The sequence below is a fragment of the Dermacentor albipictus genome, chromosome 9 (assembly GCF_038994185.2).
Source record: "Dermacentor albipictus isolate Rhodes 1998 colony chromosome 9, USDA_Dalb.pri_finalv2, whole genome shotgun sequence".
NCBI classification, from domain to species: Eukaryota; Metazoa; Arthropoda; class Arachnida; order Ixodida; family Ixodidae; genus Dermacentor; species Dermacentor albipictus.
In genome coordinates, this window is record NC_091829.1 from 94,383,366 (window position 1) to 94,399,363 (window position 15,998).

The 15,998-nt window shown below is 45.0% G+C and overlaps 2 protein-coding genes across 4 annotated transcripts in view; one reads left to right on the top strand and one right to left on the bottom strand.

Annotated features, from left to right (window-relative positions):
• The window catches only part of LOC139049501 (uncharacterized), a 125,135-nt gene that overhangs the window by 58,885 nt on the left and 50,252 nt on the right, over positions 1–15,998 (bottom strand). For 2 of the 3 annotated variants that reach the window (XM_070525021.1, XM_070525019.1), the window contains exons 2-4: positions 9,530–9,617; positions 5,431–5,578; positions 4,553–4,661 (exon numbers count right to left, since the gene is read on the bottom strand). In XM_070525021.1, the coding sequence (XP_070381122.1) occupies positions 4,553–4,661; positions 5,431–5,578; positions 9,530–9,617 (345 nt within the window). Of the gene's footprint in view, positions 1–4,552; positions 4,662–5,430; positions 5,579–9,529; positions 9,618–10,035; positions 10,068–15,998 lie in introns of those variants that run through there. The other variant, XM_070525020.1, reaches the window with a different exon arrangement.
• LOC139049502 (MIF4G domain-containing protein B-like) overlaps positions 10,297–15,998 on the top strand; it is a 51,919-nt gene continuing 46,217 nt past the window's right edge. Inside the window, exon 1 of the mRNA XM_070525022.1 lies at positions 10,297–10,609. Within this exon, the coding sequence (XP_070381123.1) occupies positions 10,546–10,609 (64 nt within the window). The 5' untranslated portion in view covers positions 10,297–10,545. The remainder of the gene's footprint in view (positions 10,610–15,998) is intronic.

Here is a 15,998-nt window from a genome sequence, read left to right on the forward strand (position 1 = left end):
GGTGGTGCCTACATCTAACGCTGGTGATGCGTAGTACCGCATTGACTCGTGTGAGGGCCGCACTTTTTTCGCAGTTTTGACGAGTTTCGGCCCTAACACGGGACCGAACCATATCTTACGGTCCTGTCTAAGAGCCGCTACTCTTGATACCATATGCCGTTGGTGGCACGCGCGAGTACGCCTAGGGGCGCCGAACGCGATTGCTTCACCGCTGGCAATTTTCCCCCAAATTTTGGGCTCGGGATGCGGCCCTTACACGAGTCTATACGGTAAGAGCGTCACTAAAGAAATACGGTTGTGGTGGGAACAAGCAGGGCTGTTCCACTTGTCTTTCTTCTTCTGCTTCTTCTGTTTAAATATTTCTTTATAGTTCTGAAAATTACTGTTTACACCGTTTTTCTGTTACCATTTGCCTGCACTACACACATTTGAATGAGTAAAGTATAAAACCTATGCAAGCGATCTTGCACGCGACAGCGACAAGCGACACGATGGAGATGGCTGTCGCTTTCGCTCGTCGCCTACAAGTCGCACCCCATGCGAGCGATGACTTCGAGCGACGTCTTCCAAGTGTTGCCGGTATGAGGGCAGCAGTGTAGGCACCGAAACTAGCGTGATGCGTGTGTTATTAACTTAAGTTGATGTGTTTTACTGTAAAAATCAGCACAAAATATTTCTGAAGGTCTTCCAGTAGGTCCTTATCCTTGCACTATAATAATTCAGTCGTTTGCTCGTTCCGTGCCACAATCCGTAGTGCTCGAATGATGTACATCCAGTTCCGGTTTTGCGCTATTGGCTAGTCGCTCATAGCACTCCCGGGCGACGAGCGACGAATTCCAGATTTGCAGAACCGAGCGATCGCGCGACAAGACCAAGCGATCTGTTCAAGCGACAGCACGACCCGTCGCTCGAAGCCGTCGCTCGTCGCTGTCGCGCACAAAATCGCGCTCATGGGGTTTAGCCTTAAAGGCAAGGCGCAAAAGACAAGGACTGAAGAAGGACACAAACAACAGGACTATAGCGCCTTGCCTTCACTCATTCAAGCATGAACCAACTAGCCCAAGCAAGGGTGTTACATCAACACATTTGAGATGTACCACCAGGTGTATCGCAAGGTTTCATCAGCACACTAATACTCTTAATATTTATTAATGACCTGCCCCTGATTTTATGCTCTAACGTTCGCATGTTCTCTGATGACAGTGTTGTTTACACCACTATGACTAACTGATCAGACTAAACGTTTCATAATGAAAACCTCGACCACACCCAAAAATGGTGCGATGACTTGTTAAAGACCTTGAACCGTGCTGAACGTAAAGTTATCTCCATCAAGTCGTCGCTGTAACTCATTGCGCTACCATTACAACTTCGCTAACACACATGTTGAATCGGTATCTGCAGATATCTTGGCGTTACCTTGTATAATGATTTATCACAGAACGCACGTGATGTGACTGACATCATCTGAGAAGCTAACAAAACTTAGGGTTTTCTTAGACGTAGTCCACGCCACGCAGCACAACTTGTAAAACAATTTTGTTTGTAAATGATTACTTCGATCAAAGGTAGAATACACGTCTCCCAGCTGGAATTTCCGCGAAGTTGGCCTCACTGACGATCTCGAATTAATTCATCCGGGCACGGCGGGGGCACTCCGATGGGGACGGAATGCGAAAACTCTTGTAGTGCTGATTGGCTGGGGGCACCTGTCTCCCTCTCTAGCGTACCCCAGCCCAGCCAATTAGAACTACTAAATTATTTCAACATGGTACTCTTTAAAAGCCACCTCAGACGGTGCGAGACGCGAGGGACAAAAAACCTGGTTTCTTCACTTTAATCATGCTGACGACAATAATATTTTAGACCTTCTCGAACTGAATTATGACATGCTAGATGAAACGGCCGCCGATGGTACTTCGAGTGCTCATTGTTTATGGTTCAGTTTCAAGTACACGGTTCATGAGTGTATACGGAAGTTTGTCCCTCTTAGACTTAGGAAAGTTAACAGCTCTAACCTTTGGTTTACACGTGAAATAATTCAATGAAAACGTCGCGTTAAGCGCTTGTCAAGTGCTCGTTCACAGAAAAGGTACAACTTGCAGGTTGTTTGAAAAGACTTGCGCAAGAAGATTAGATTGTCAAAGTACCAGTTTTTTAACATCAGAATGCACAACTTCCTTACTAGCGACACCCAAAAGTTTTGGAGGCACCTAATAGATAAAAAAGAACCTGTTAGCAAATTTTTTCTGGACAGCTCTGCCGTTACGACAAATGCAGAATAGCGTCAGCCTTTAACGAATAATTTTTTAGCGTATTTCTGCATGGAAGAGACGGTTGTCGAATTCTACAGGCAAAAATCTAGATGCACCTAACCTTGTCATTAGCTAGCAGGGCATTTTTTTTAGCACTTCTTCACCTCGACACAAAGAAGTCATCCGGACCGAACGATATTCCAAACTTATTTGCAGATGCGCCGAATGGTACGCGAAATATTTATCTTCAGCACAAGTCTGCATAAAGGTGAAGTTCCTAAAGATTGGAAAACGGCAAAGGCTGTGCCGATGTACAAATTCTGCCATAAGTACTCCGTAGCAAATTATAGGCCCATTTCTTTGTTGTGCACCGCCAGCAAGGTTGTTGAACACTTCATTTTTAAACGCGTGAGCTCATTTTTTTGGAGAGCTAGAACTTTTTTCACGAACAGCCAGCATGATTTTCGGCGTGGCCTATCGACGGGCACGCAACTGATTCATATCAGCAATGAATTCTTCGCGACCCTGGACAAAGGTGGGCAAATAGAGGTAATTTTTTCTCGATTTCCAGAAATCGTTCGATGCGTGTCCCATTCGTATTTAATGACAAAATTTAGGAGCCTCTTAAACAATAATCATCTTGTAATGTGGCCTGACTCTTACCTTTCTAACCGCCATATCAATACGTACAAAAAGCTAACTCGATATCTCATACCGCATCAGAGTTTTCTGGGATTCCTGAAGGCTCGGTTCATGGGCCGCTTCATTTTCTTATAATATCTCAAGGATCTGGCCATCGACTCTCCTATCCTTAGCCGTTTTTTTTTGTTTATTTTGCAGACGACTGCATTTTCCATGACACCATGCAAACAATCGAGGATCAAGCCGCACTAAAACTACCTAATGGTTATTGCTAACTGGGGTCATGTGTGGCAGATGAGTTTGATTACCTCAAAATACGCTCAAATTACAATAACACATAAAAAAGCCACTTCTCTACACATACAGTGTCGATAATATTTAAAACATCCTTGTTAAGCAGTTGAAATACTTGGGTATAATTATTAATTTCACATTAGGTTAGAACTCCCGTATTAAAAACATCGTCTCTACAGCATCACAATGACGGTGGTTGGTCAGGCGTCGCTTGAAACACTGTAGTCGTAAAATAAAATTAGTTGCATACACGTCACTTGCACGCCCGTTACTCGAGTACGCAGATGTATTATGAGATCCACACACTGAAATATAAGCTAACCGCACAGAACGTATTAAAAAAATGCGTTTCGCTTTGTTTACAATGCTTATGGTAGGCAGGTGTGCATATCTGATCTTTATTCGCGGTCCGCTCTTTCCACACTCGAATCACGGCGAAAGTTCCACCACCTAAAAATGCAATTCAACATCATTAACAGTACAGTAAAACTATATTTCCAGGCATACATGCAAGTTAACACGTACAGACCTATCCGGAAGAGACACAGCAAGGCTATTTTACTACCTCAATGCAGAACACATGCGCACAAGGGTTCCTTTCTCCCGAGGACTATTGTTGAATGGAACGGGCTGCCGAATGAGGTGGTGAACTTATCAAAGTCGGAATCTTTTTTAAGAGCCGTTGTTCCTTTCTTGTGATTCCTGCGCGTTCTTTGTTACTCTTTAGAAAGTGCCCATACGCTAATAAGTGTTGATCGTTCACTGTATTACTCTTGCTGGTGTTTGTGTTATTTCATTGTTCTTTCATTGCCACAGCGCGACAGTGATTTGCACCAAAAATAAGTTATAATGCAGTGCACCCACTCCCGCTTCGGCGGCCAAAAAGGTTGCTGGCAGTATTGAATAAATAAAATAAATAAAAATAAATATATAATTACCCGCCGTGGTCGCTCAGTGACTTTGGTGTTGGGCCGCTGTGCACGGAGGTCGTGGGATCGAATCCCGGCCACGGCGGCCGCATTTCGATGAGGGCGAAATGCGAAAACGCCAGTGTACTTAGATTTTAGGTGCACGTTAAGGAACCCCTGGTGGTCGAAATTTCAGGAGACCTCCACTACGGCGTACCTCATAATCAGAAAGTTGTTTTGGCACGTAAAACCCCCACAATTTAGTTTTAGTTAAATAAATAATTCCTTAATACTTGAGATGCACCAACTAGCATAACAGAAAGTGCTACTATATAGTGTTTACATGTACTCTATACAGGCCAATTCCAACGCGACAAGCCTGACTCGACCCGCTTCTGTCGTGTCCAAGTAAACGCCCCGCGTGTCGTGTTGGGCCCAGGCACCACCACTCACGAGCATGCAGTCTTCGTTTTCCAACCGGCTTGGCGAGTTCCTCGTCTGAACGCTGCATCGCACAGCTCGCGCTGGCGCGTGAAGTATGACACGTTGCAACCACCTCCGTCTGTAACAGAAAAAAAACGACAAAACAAAAATGGCGCACGTGTATGATTCCTTACCATGACATATGACTGTCTATATACGTATCACTGTCACGTGCTTGCGATGGGCACAAGAAGTCAGCCCGCTGACATTATTTTTTAAACGTCGCTGCGTGACGGACAGCGATTGGGCGCACGTTAAGGAAGCCCCGGTGACCGAAATTGATCCAGAACACCCCACTTCGGCGTGCCTCGTAGTCGGGTCGTGGTTGTGGCGCGTAAAGAAACTCAAAATTAAATTTGCTTTTTATAATTTACCTTCAGGTCTCCACCGTGCTTTGAACTTCTGCCTCGTTTTAAAATTCTCTGTTTTTCTCGTCTTGTTGATTTGAAGGCCCACTTAGTGCAACTCTTCAGAAACATTCTCACGATATTTGTTCTTCAACATGCCATATACAAGGATTTATAGGCATGTGCTCCATGTGAGAGACAAACTTTTGCTAGGGGCGAATGTGAGCTTGTTCGTAAATTATAACACTGAAAACGCGTTCAGTACTGCGCACCGCATCTTTCTTTTTTGCCGTCCTGTCTACGCCCCGTTTCTCAGTATAATCAAACTATTCGTCATTGCTACGCGCACACACGCATAGGCACAGTGGTCGCGATTTGGTGACGCGAGATTCACCTCTGCTGTCTGTAATCGAGGTCCGCGACACCGCGTTATTCGGCTACCGTGGCGGCTGTACCCGCATGAAGTCAAGAGAGCGCGCGAATCAGAGAGGCCGGGCTTACGTTCCGATTCCCCCGCAGACTCGGAGATCCGCGACGCTGTCGGGCTGGAGCCAGAGCCTCCACCGAGCGAGAACGCGACGCCCAGGACTAAGCCGACGATGCCTCGCATGATCACTGACTCAGCTGCACAGAGACTCAACTGTCTGGACTGTTAAAGAAAACAGCAACAAGAAAACAAGACGAATTACACTTAAATAAAATGTGAAACTATCTTGACATTGTAAGACAGCGAATAGCCTCTTTTTCTCGCATTTATATCGCAGTGTATTAGCTTCTTTCGAATCTGGAATGTTCTAAAGGTTATCACGAGAATGGCGGTGGTAGCGGCTGGCTTCGGCTTGAGCCCGCTTATGCTTCAACCATCTGACGTATAGCACTATTAACAAATAAGAACGAATCCGAATTGCCGCTGTATGTTTATAGTAAAGTTTTCAGCGCACGGAATCTCCAACTGAACTAATGTAGGGCACTACGAAAGAGCCACATCACGAAGGAAATAACTGAGCCTGCATTTATTTCGTGCGCTCAATGATTACACACACACACAAAAAAAAAGAAACACTCAGACCTTCACCATTTTCGACGCCTTAACGACCAGACTTACGCCCCACCAACACGATAGGTAATCAATCAACACCTTTTTTGGACCGGAAGACACATTTAAGCGTCTTTTTTCGCGTGCAATACATGACTGAAGTTTGTTATCACGAACATTTTCTATAAAATACGATATTACTGTTCATTGTTTATATGCTTGCTGTATATTCTTTTCCTCTATTACGGCCACCCTGTTTAGGCCTTGAGTCTACATAATGACGCAAGTTAAATAACCGAACTCGTGAATATTCCGCGGCGAGGAGCAAATAAGAGATCAAGACGAGGGGGAAGACCGTAACTGAAAAATGATTGTCCGCCCAAGTTCCTTCCTTGCTTTGGTTTAGTCTCTGCTGTGCTCTGGCTACGAAATGTGTTCCCGCAAAGTAACCCTAACACACACCGTTAGACAAGGGCACACGACAACGGCGCACTTTAAATAATCGTGCCATACGGGACTCGCTGGGATGGACTGAGAGGTAATTACCGTACTCGAAGCCCCGCAAGACACAAAATACGGGTGAAAGGATGCAGAGCCCTTACCTGTCGGACGGGCTTCCAGATGAGCTTCTTCTTCTGCTTCTTGATGACGATGATGATGACAATGATGATTATGACGACGACGACGACGACGACGACGACGACGACGACGATGATGATGATGATGATGATGGTGAAGAAGCCGACGACGACGATAACCTCACAGTCGTGTGGCGTCTATAAAAGTGTTACTGGCACAGCTTTCGAATAAATAAAAATTACAGGGTCTCTTAACCTCTCTCTTAATAAGTGAATGGCGAATGCTTACCTCCTCCTCTTATCATTCGCCTCTTTCTCTTTGCCTCTTCTCTTCCTCTTCTTTCTTTTAGTCAATACTACTCCCTACTAAGCATATTTAGTCATTTGTAATCAGTAGCAGTCATTAGAAGCCGTCGTTAGACATGTTGGTCATATCATAGTCATCAGTAGTCATTACAAGTCATTTCAGACATTATTAGTCATTACTCGTCATTGCTAAGCATTTTTAGTCATTTATAATCAATTATAGTCGTTACAAGGTGTCACTCATTGGTCATTTCATAGTCATTACTAGTCATTACATGTCATTTCAGTCATTATTAGTAATTACTGCTCACTAGTAAGCATCTTTAGTCGTCTGTAATCAATTGTGGTCATTACAAGCCGTCGTTACACTTAAGTGGTCATTTCGTAGTCATTAGTATTCATTACAAGTCACTAGCAGTCATTTTAGGTATTACTACTAATTACTAGGCATTTCTAGTCATTTCCTATAAATTGTGGTCATTACAAGCCGTCGTTAGACATATTGGTCATTTCGGAGTCATTAGTCGTCATTACTAGTCATTACTAGTCATTATTAACCTCAACCAATATCTATTATAACGTTATCCTTCACTAACTGTCACTATCAATCATTTTTCATTCTTTAATCTGTCTTCATATGGCGTGATGACGCTTCGGCGGACACTCCAGCGGTCAGGTCTGCTGACACAAACTTCACCATGAGCCTAGCAACGCTTTCGCTTTAATAAACAAAGAAATAAACAAACACATCAATAAATACAAAGAGAAAAAAAGAGAGCTTATGATTAAGCAGTGAGACGGGCCGCATTAAAGTACCTGTTGGAATGAGCCCTGCAGCGACAACTGAACCTGTGGGGGTTTAGCGTCTCGGAACTGCACGTCGGATACGAGGGACTACGTAGAGGTAGAACACCCGCCCCGCGTGCAATAGTGCTGCAGCGGTGGCCTAGAGGTAGATCGACGTATCCCGGTACAACATGGCCCACCCTGGCGAAATTAAACCTCGGGGAGAGCAGAAGGGCGCGACAGCCACTGAGCTATGCCGTAGCGGGTAGCGAGAAAGAAGCGAATGAACGGAACAACAAGTATAAGGGTTATAAAGTTCCAGACACAAGATTGACAACTTAAACTGTTCAATCTTAATTAGTCGCCGTTCCGTCTCGTTTCGTTTCCCACTTATGATAACGCATACCATGGAGGAACAAAAAATAAAGAGGGAGCATTACGTCATGCAGCCTGCCTGGGCAAGTGAACGCTCAGCGAAGCCATAGTAATGGGCCAGGGCCAACACGTGACCTCTTGCGTCGCGATCACGGAGCAAGAATCGAGATTTGCTGAGACATTTGGTTCCCGGTAGCTATGCCAGTAGTCATTATTCGGTGCGCACTTGCTCGGGTGCCGTACCATGGCTCTGCCTGGAGAGCAGGAACACTAAAACCAACCGCGCACTTTGAAGTGCAATCACGTGATGGGCCACCAGGTGTGGCTTCGATCGCGTTGCGCAATACTCTCTCCTGTGTTTTTCCTTCCTCCATGGCGCATGCCGACTACGGGGGATTGGCCAAGATTCTGATTGTATAGGAAAGTTTAGAAATTATCAAATTTAATTATGGCATTTTACGCGCCAAAACGACGCTCTGATTATGAGCACCGCCGTAGTGGGGGACTCCGCAATAATTTCGACCACCTGGAGTTCTTTAACCTGCACCTAAATCTAAGGAAATTGCAGTTACTGCTAAAATTCGCAAAAAGAAATGTCAGAAAGAAATGAATAAATAATAACGTAAGAAGAACTTAGTAAAACCTCGCCTAAACAATTATTAATTTCTCCACGGCTGTGGGAACACACATATGGCAGTTGCCAAGAGTGAGGCTCCTATAGAAAGTATTTCTGGAATGGAAAAATTTAGATGAAGTTATCTAAGCCTTATTCTAAAATATATTTCCTTGAAGGAGAAAAACGGCGATACAATAAAAGAAATTATCCATAGTCTCATCCTCTCCACAAATTGGGCACAGAGGGGAGGGCGCCAGGTCAGCCCTGTGACGATAATAATGTAAGACCGATATTCCCCAACAATGTCATGGGATCAAAAATTATTGAGTTCTTTCTGGCGTGAAAGGAATTTTTGTGCCAAGAGAATAGGAGGTGTCGATATTCTGAAAAGTCAGCCATAGGTGGGTTCAAGATTTCTTGAATAATTGCGTATTCTACTGAATCTGAGTCAAAAGCTGATGTATGGGAAGCAAGGATACTACAGGGTCACTGAGGGCCACTCTCGCGAGACTGTCATTCATTTCGTTCATAAATAATACCTTATGTCCAGGCACCCAAAGCACACTAATTAAATTTGTGTCGGGAGACACTATGCAACGAAATGCATGTAATAAGTGAGTTCAACTATTTGCTGTGAGCAACGAAAATAAGGATAAAGAACCAATTATTATGACTACCATCGATATCGGTTAATTTAGTTTGCGCAAGGTTGACAGCACAGCCAGAAATTAAGCCAGAAATACGGATAATTAAAGTAGTCCGGAATCGTCATTGAGAATGACCAGTCTAGAGCAGGAGCAAAAATGCCAATTCGAGATTTTTCTTCGCAGTGTCAGGCATCTGTCGCAATGACGGCACACTTATTGCTCAACTAATAAATGATCTTATAATAGTCCACCTTACGAGAGACAAGTTGTTGCGCTCTTCGCCTGCTGTGAGCACCTTCTTCGACCCTGGATCCTCTTCCTCTTCGGCAGCTTTACCTGAATCACTGCAACAGTAAAGTCGCCAAGTTTTGCTAAGAAGGATATTATTTTTAATACGCAAGTCTACCGCGCGCAGTAGAAGAAGAACGATAATGAATCAGCCCCGCTGCTGAAAAGAGGGGGCGCATCTGAGACTGCAGGTACGGCTAAGAATTATGCCAGATACATCTGGCACAGAGTGTCCCGGTTGAGCAGGGCGTCCCGTTGTTTTCCGAAATGGTCACTCTCGCATAACGTTACATACGCGCTTACAGACACAAGTTCACAGCCTGCCACGCAGGCAGACTCGGAAAGATACAACCGAAAAGCTGAAAGCGCGCTGACCCGCTTTCGTGACCACGACAATCAACCCGAATCACTCGTAATAAATGCCGAGCATGGCGCTGTTTCTGCAGTAAACCTTCGGTCAAGTTCAATCCTTACCTGTTTGTTCGTTTCATTACCACTTCGCGAGGCTCGCTGTAACGCATGTGATCGCCTGCCTCAGGCTTCGGTATACAGCAAAAATGTGCCGCGTTCTTGCGCAGTTAACCAGATTGTCGACTCACGCTTGGAAACTGAGAGCGATTTCGACGCGCGATAAGCGAGGAAAGGGTGATACCGACAACGCCGCAGCTGTTAGAGACGCGGTGACGCAGTTTTAAAGATAGAAAGAAAAGCAGCCAGTCAGAGTGCGCGCACGACCGGAAGTTCCCGGCGGTCAGAAGCGCGACCTTCGCTACCGTGCAGACGAAGGGGCCAAGGGGCCGTCAGGTTGTGAATCCACGTTTGCAGCGAGCGCGCTTTGTTGAGCCGCACTTGTCACGAACGGCTGCCCGCAGTGTCCTAGCAGCACCGCTGTTAGCAAATTAGTCCTGCGGTATTCCGCAAGGTGGAGGAAGGTTCACGAACAGGAAGTCTGTTCTTTTAGAACGGCTCACCCACCGCCTTGGTATGATCGTAGGCTATCGGTGTTCTAGGAAGATCCGAGGAGCACCGGGCGGGAAGGCATCAGCAGGTGAGCGGGGACATTTGCTTCTACTTATCTTAAAAGGCCCGAATTGCGACTCGGTCTAACGATGTTCGAGCAACGTGCATTCGATATATGTGACGAGGCTTCGTTTAAGGAGGACGTCGAAATTTGGAAGGTTATTTCGAGTGGCCTAGCAGGCATCGTCCTCCGCCTCATTTTTGTATTGGGCGATGGAACACTGTGCTGTTTAATGAAGTATCAGATATTCGAGCTCAGTCTGGGGGTGTGACAGATAGTTCTAGCGCACAAGAAAATGCCACGCGAGCCTGCAAACCCACATAGTCATCTTGGAAAGGCAGCAGCTAACGGATCGTGGGACCCCAAGAAAGCAAGGCGATGGAGCAGACGATACTAATTCGCATCCTCACCGATGACGTGTATGTGCGCTTGTGTGGCGTGTGGGCTCAATGAAAGCTTTACTTGCGAGTTGTCCGTCTTTTTTACTCACTTTCTGCTGGTCCCGTTCGTTAGCGCTGCCTTTCCAAGGTAATGAACCCCCAACTCGTCCAATTATTGGCCTTGTTAACGAACGTATATTTCAGTGCCATATCTTGAGCCTTGAGATTTCTGTCAAATTAGGCGTTCTTTTCGCTGCAATACAGCCACGACAGAAGTTGCATTTAGTAATTCAGCCCGATCTTCAGCGGTCAAGCAAGAGATGTCATACAAGCTGAAGCCGACGTTTGCACGACGGACCCCCCCCCCCCCCTTCTTTCCCACATGTCTTCGTCAAGGCAACAAGTATAATGGTGACATATTCGGCCGAGAGGTTATTTCAGAGCACTCTGGTAGTGCTATCAGCCTGCTGAAGCTTTGAATTTTCGCATCCCCGTGACCACGCTTCGAAATGATCACTACAGGGTCGTGATCCGGTTATGCATGGTGTTCGTAGTTCGCACTCGGGCGCCAAACACAGGGGCTCGCTTGCCTACACCGTCAGAACGCCTGAAAGGTGGTAGCCGGCCTACGCTGTAACGGGGCGTCGCACTAAACTAAGTCAACCCACGCCGTCGGCCGCATCTATCGCTGAGACTTGCTTGTTGGTGAGGAGATGAGGTTTAATGAAACGCGTTGGTTTATTGCGCATATTTACAGCTCACATGTGGCTCCGTGGATAAACATGAGCACATTCCATGTCTGAGCACTTTAGATGTCTCTGTTCACGCCACATGTCTGAACACTCACGGCACTGTGCCAAAGATGTCCGCTTCTAAGCAATCGCTTTCTCTGGGTAACTGAAGACAAGGGAATTGGCCAATTTTGTCTCGGCCAGTCGGAATCTTCGAACTGTTCGAAAGAATGCCACGCGCGATATCGCACCATTTTGCAGAACTCCGCCTCTGATGACCAACTTTCCAACCCACCTACGACGTGATGGTGAGCCAATCGGAAAACAGGAGTCCACGCTGTTCCCGCTGAAGTCATGGATGTTAGCTCCTTGCCCCAATCAGTGGGCTCTACGTGACGCTCAGCTTGTCGCGATTTGAGTAGCCCGGCCTTGACTGTCTTTACTGCTCCCGCATAATGCTGCGGTTGATGTCACCTCGAAGGGGGCTCCCTTGTTTGCCCATCAATAGTCATTGCCGGGCCCCGTCGTCGTCTAGCTAGGCGCTTGTGAAGTGGTCGCGTCGTGGGAAGCACCGAGAGCAGGGCCATGCCATTTTGAGACGCAATAAAACGTTGTACCTTTTTTCGATAAGACTTGGTAGTTGTGAAGCTTGAAAGCTCAAAGCTTGATGAAGTCCTTCCGGGCTGAAAATGAAAGCAACATGTAATATTCACATTGTCCGCTTTTATCATTCTTTTTTTTACGGCATTAACACCCACTGGTTGTGCCTTCGTAATGACACAGCGTATCTTCTGCTTGAAGACCAAAATAGCGCAGCAAACAGTGGCGTCCGCGTGTGTTCCAGTAGGTTGTACAAAAGGCAGTTTTGCAGTATAGCAACAGCGTTAGGAAACAGTGTTTTTCTTTTTGTCTGGATAACTACCATGAAGTGCGTGGCATACCCTGTATCACGAATTAATTCAAGTATGAGTTAATGAAGGACTTCATTCGTCTGCCTGCGCCCAATTATGCAATAATCCACGAAATATTTTTGTTGTCAAATGCCAAAGGACAGACAGTACGATATTTTTCGTGCATCCTGTTGTGAAGACGCCTTTACTGTGCGTAAGAGAACTATCAGCCTGTTGAAATGGAAACTGCTGGTGCCTACGCCCCCCCCCCCCACCCCGCCATATCTTAAAACAGGGCTTTTCAAACTTTTTTTGGCTGAGGACCGGATCGGCTATCACTGGCGGTGTCGATCGAGGGCCGGACAATAAAAGAAGTTAAAGAAATGTCAGTGAATATATATCAGTACACGTAAGCAACGACATTGGGAATTTACTAAAACCTTAATTCCAATTATTCGACGTCCTGTGCTTCATATAGTTCCTTACTTTAATTAGTTGCGTTCATCTCCTTGCACGACGTCCAGAAAAGGAAAGACATAATTATTTGAATATTTGAATTGCATTTTTACCACCAAGTTTCTATCAACTTGAACTTAACTTATTAAACCTTCGTAACGGCCAACAAACTTGTTCACATTTCCAGGTAACACGCTGTTTCTTTGCTTCTTCAGTCATTCTATCAGCATCAAGCGCATATCTATACAGAACGTTAGGTAGTCTGGGAAACGTAGCCATTCTCTACAAAGGACTTTTTTTTTTGCTGATGTATAGTTGCCGCAACTCCGGTATTGCTGGGAATTAGTGTTGAGTTTTGTGAATAGTATTTACGTTTCAGTAGTGTGGAAGAGTATGCCAGAAGGTGGAATAGATGGAAGCATTGTCAAGAATAAAAAAAAAGCGCAATACAGAGGACAGAGAGCGCCCCTGCTTTTGCGTCATGCTCTCTGCGTTGTCAATGTTTCCGTCATAAGATCTCCCAGAAAATATGACATGTGCAGGTAATAGTATAAGCATTCTTAAATAAAATGAGACTAATAAATGCTACGCAACCACACGTTTCAAAATCCACGCTTTTTTTTTTTACCCTGCTTTCCGTGGTCGCAGCGATGTAGCCTTACGTAAGAAGCAGACTTGGGGTAGTTGACTGGACACGTATGAACTAGCAGCGCGAGCGCTTTACGTCTTGCGCCGAAATTGGTTTAAATATGCAGCCTGCATATGTCTGCCATTTCTTGCGTTATGTTGCTTATGAACGATAATTGCCGAAATGGATACCTTACTCATTAATGAGACGACTTACTTCAACAGAGACCTGCAGGTACGCACATGAACTTTTGCATGGCAGGTTAAGCCAACTTTCTTTTTCGTGCGGTTTAACTGAGCTTCGTTAAAATTGACCACGATTGAGCCACTAATAAATTACGCGTTCGTCGATCGACAAATTCGTCAAGCCCTAAAGAATAGGCGTTTCATCGCAAGCTTTCAAGTGGGGTTAAAAAAAACAATCTGAGGCAGGTGATTACGACTTATTTATATAGGAACTTCCTATTAACATAATAACAACATTAGCATAGTCCTGACACAGAACACATTGAACATAAGGGCTTTGCAGAGCTAGTGGGAACCTCAAAATATTTACAGACATCAGGAGATGAATCGAAGTGACGCATACAGCAATCATAACACGCGACACGTCTGAAACAAGGCACGAAGCAGAGTATGCATGAGGCCCGAAAGAAAATTCAAAGCATTTACAAAAGTTGTAGATTCTCAAGCAAAGTGTGTGACCTGGCGAGTTGGTTTTCAATTCAAGACTGCACAGCGTATTAACGGACTTGGGTCAGGAAGAGATGGACCCAAACGCGGCCTTGTAATTAAGATTAAGGGAAGCACAATCATGTTTTTGTTGCCGCTCTTTCATCAGACTGTGGTCATTGCAAATCATACGAGTAGTCGCACAAAGGTGACAGGTATGGTCAAGACTGTGTTGGTCAAGACTGTGGTCAAGACAAAGCTCGCCTTCATCACTAGAAATTCTTGCAGGATGTCCACCAAATACGCTCTTAGTGACATAACATTTGAGACAGCTTCCACTTACATATATTTAGGAGTTCACCTTCAGTCCGACTTAACCTGGAACTATCACATTGATTTGATTCTAGCAGCTTCTAACCATTATCTTGGCCACTTAACACGTAACTTTCGACGTGCTCCTGCGGGGGTGCGTAAACTTGCTTATATTACCTTAATCCGACATGAAATCGAGCACGCTTCAACTTGTTCCATTTTTTCAGATTACTCACGTTTCACTAGCCTCACGGCGTTAGAAGCTCGTGCGGATCTTGATAACCTTCGCCATCGTCGCAAACTTTCTCGCCTAACTCTTTTTCACGAAATGTATCATCATCCGTTGTTCCATGACGATTTCTTTCGCTCACCTTCAGCCGTCTATCCACGCCGTGACCATTCTTTCAGGATCAGACGCATCGCTTGCCGCAATTCAACGTTTGCTAACCCATTCATACCCAAAACCATTGAGTGGAACCGGCTGCCTGCTGCAATCGCAACTGAAATAAATGCGACTAATTTTCATGAACTTCTAAAAACGAAGGCGATGCGTAGTTTTTCGTTGTATTTTTTTGCGCTCCATTCACCGTAATGTGTTTCATTTTTTTTTCGTATTGTTTATTACGTTGCGTTTTTTCCATTATCTTTCATTGAGTGTTGTTCAGCCACATCTTCATTATTGTTGCCTGTTAATTTTTCTCTACTTTGTCATGTAATTTTGCCCCCCCCCCCCCATACTATCTAACACCTCCGTTGTAAGGTTCTTCAGAGGTTTCTTGAAGTAAATATACAAAATATGCACCTGGTTCCTAGTTCCCAACTTTTGTAAGTCAGATCGCGCAAAAGAAAAGATACTATAAAAATTTACTTGAGTCAATACTATCCATAGTGACGCCCATGCTGTGCGGGAAAATAATGGTTTCGAAAATGTGAAATTGGCTTTAGTTCCTATTGTGCATGGACGATGAGAAAAACGAGAACAAGGTAGAAGCGGAAGCCAACGTTTCGGCAAGTGGACTCGTATTTTTCAAGGTGACATATCCTCTTCTCGGCACCTCCTTGAATTGCCATCTCCCCATCTTCGCCGTGTTTTCTCTCTATTGTACATGGAGCGTGTGATGATGATGATGACATGAAACATGTGGTTTTACTCCCTGCAGCAGCCACTTCGTTTTTCTTTTTTCTTCTTACTGCATTCCATAGGCTCGCGAAGCAATGGTTGTCAGGTCAGGAAGCGTGAAGAAGCCTCTTCGTACTTGACTATTGCGTTCGATCAGCTTTTCTGTGTTAGCAAAGCGGTAAATTTTAAGTTCAACAGGCTCTGCAGCATCCACATCCTTTGCCCTCC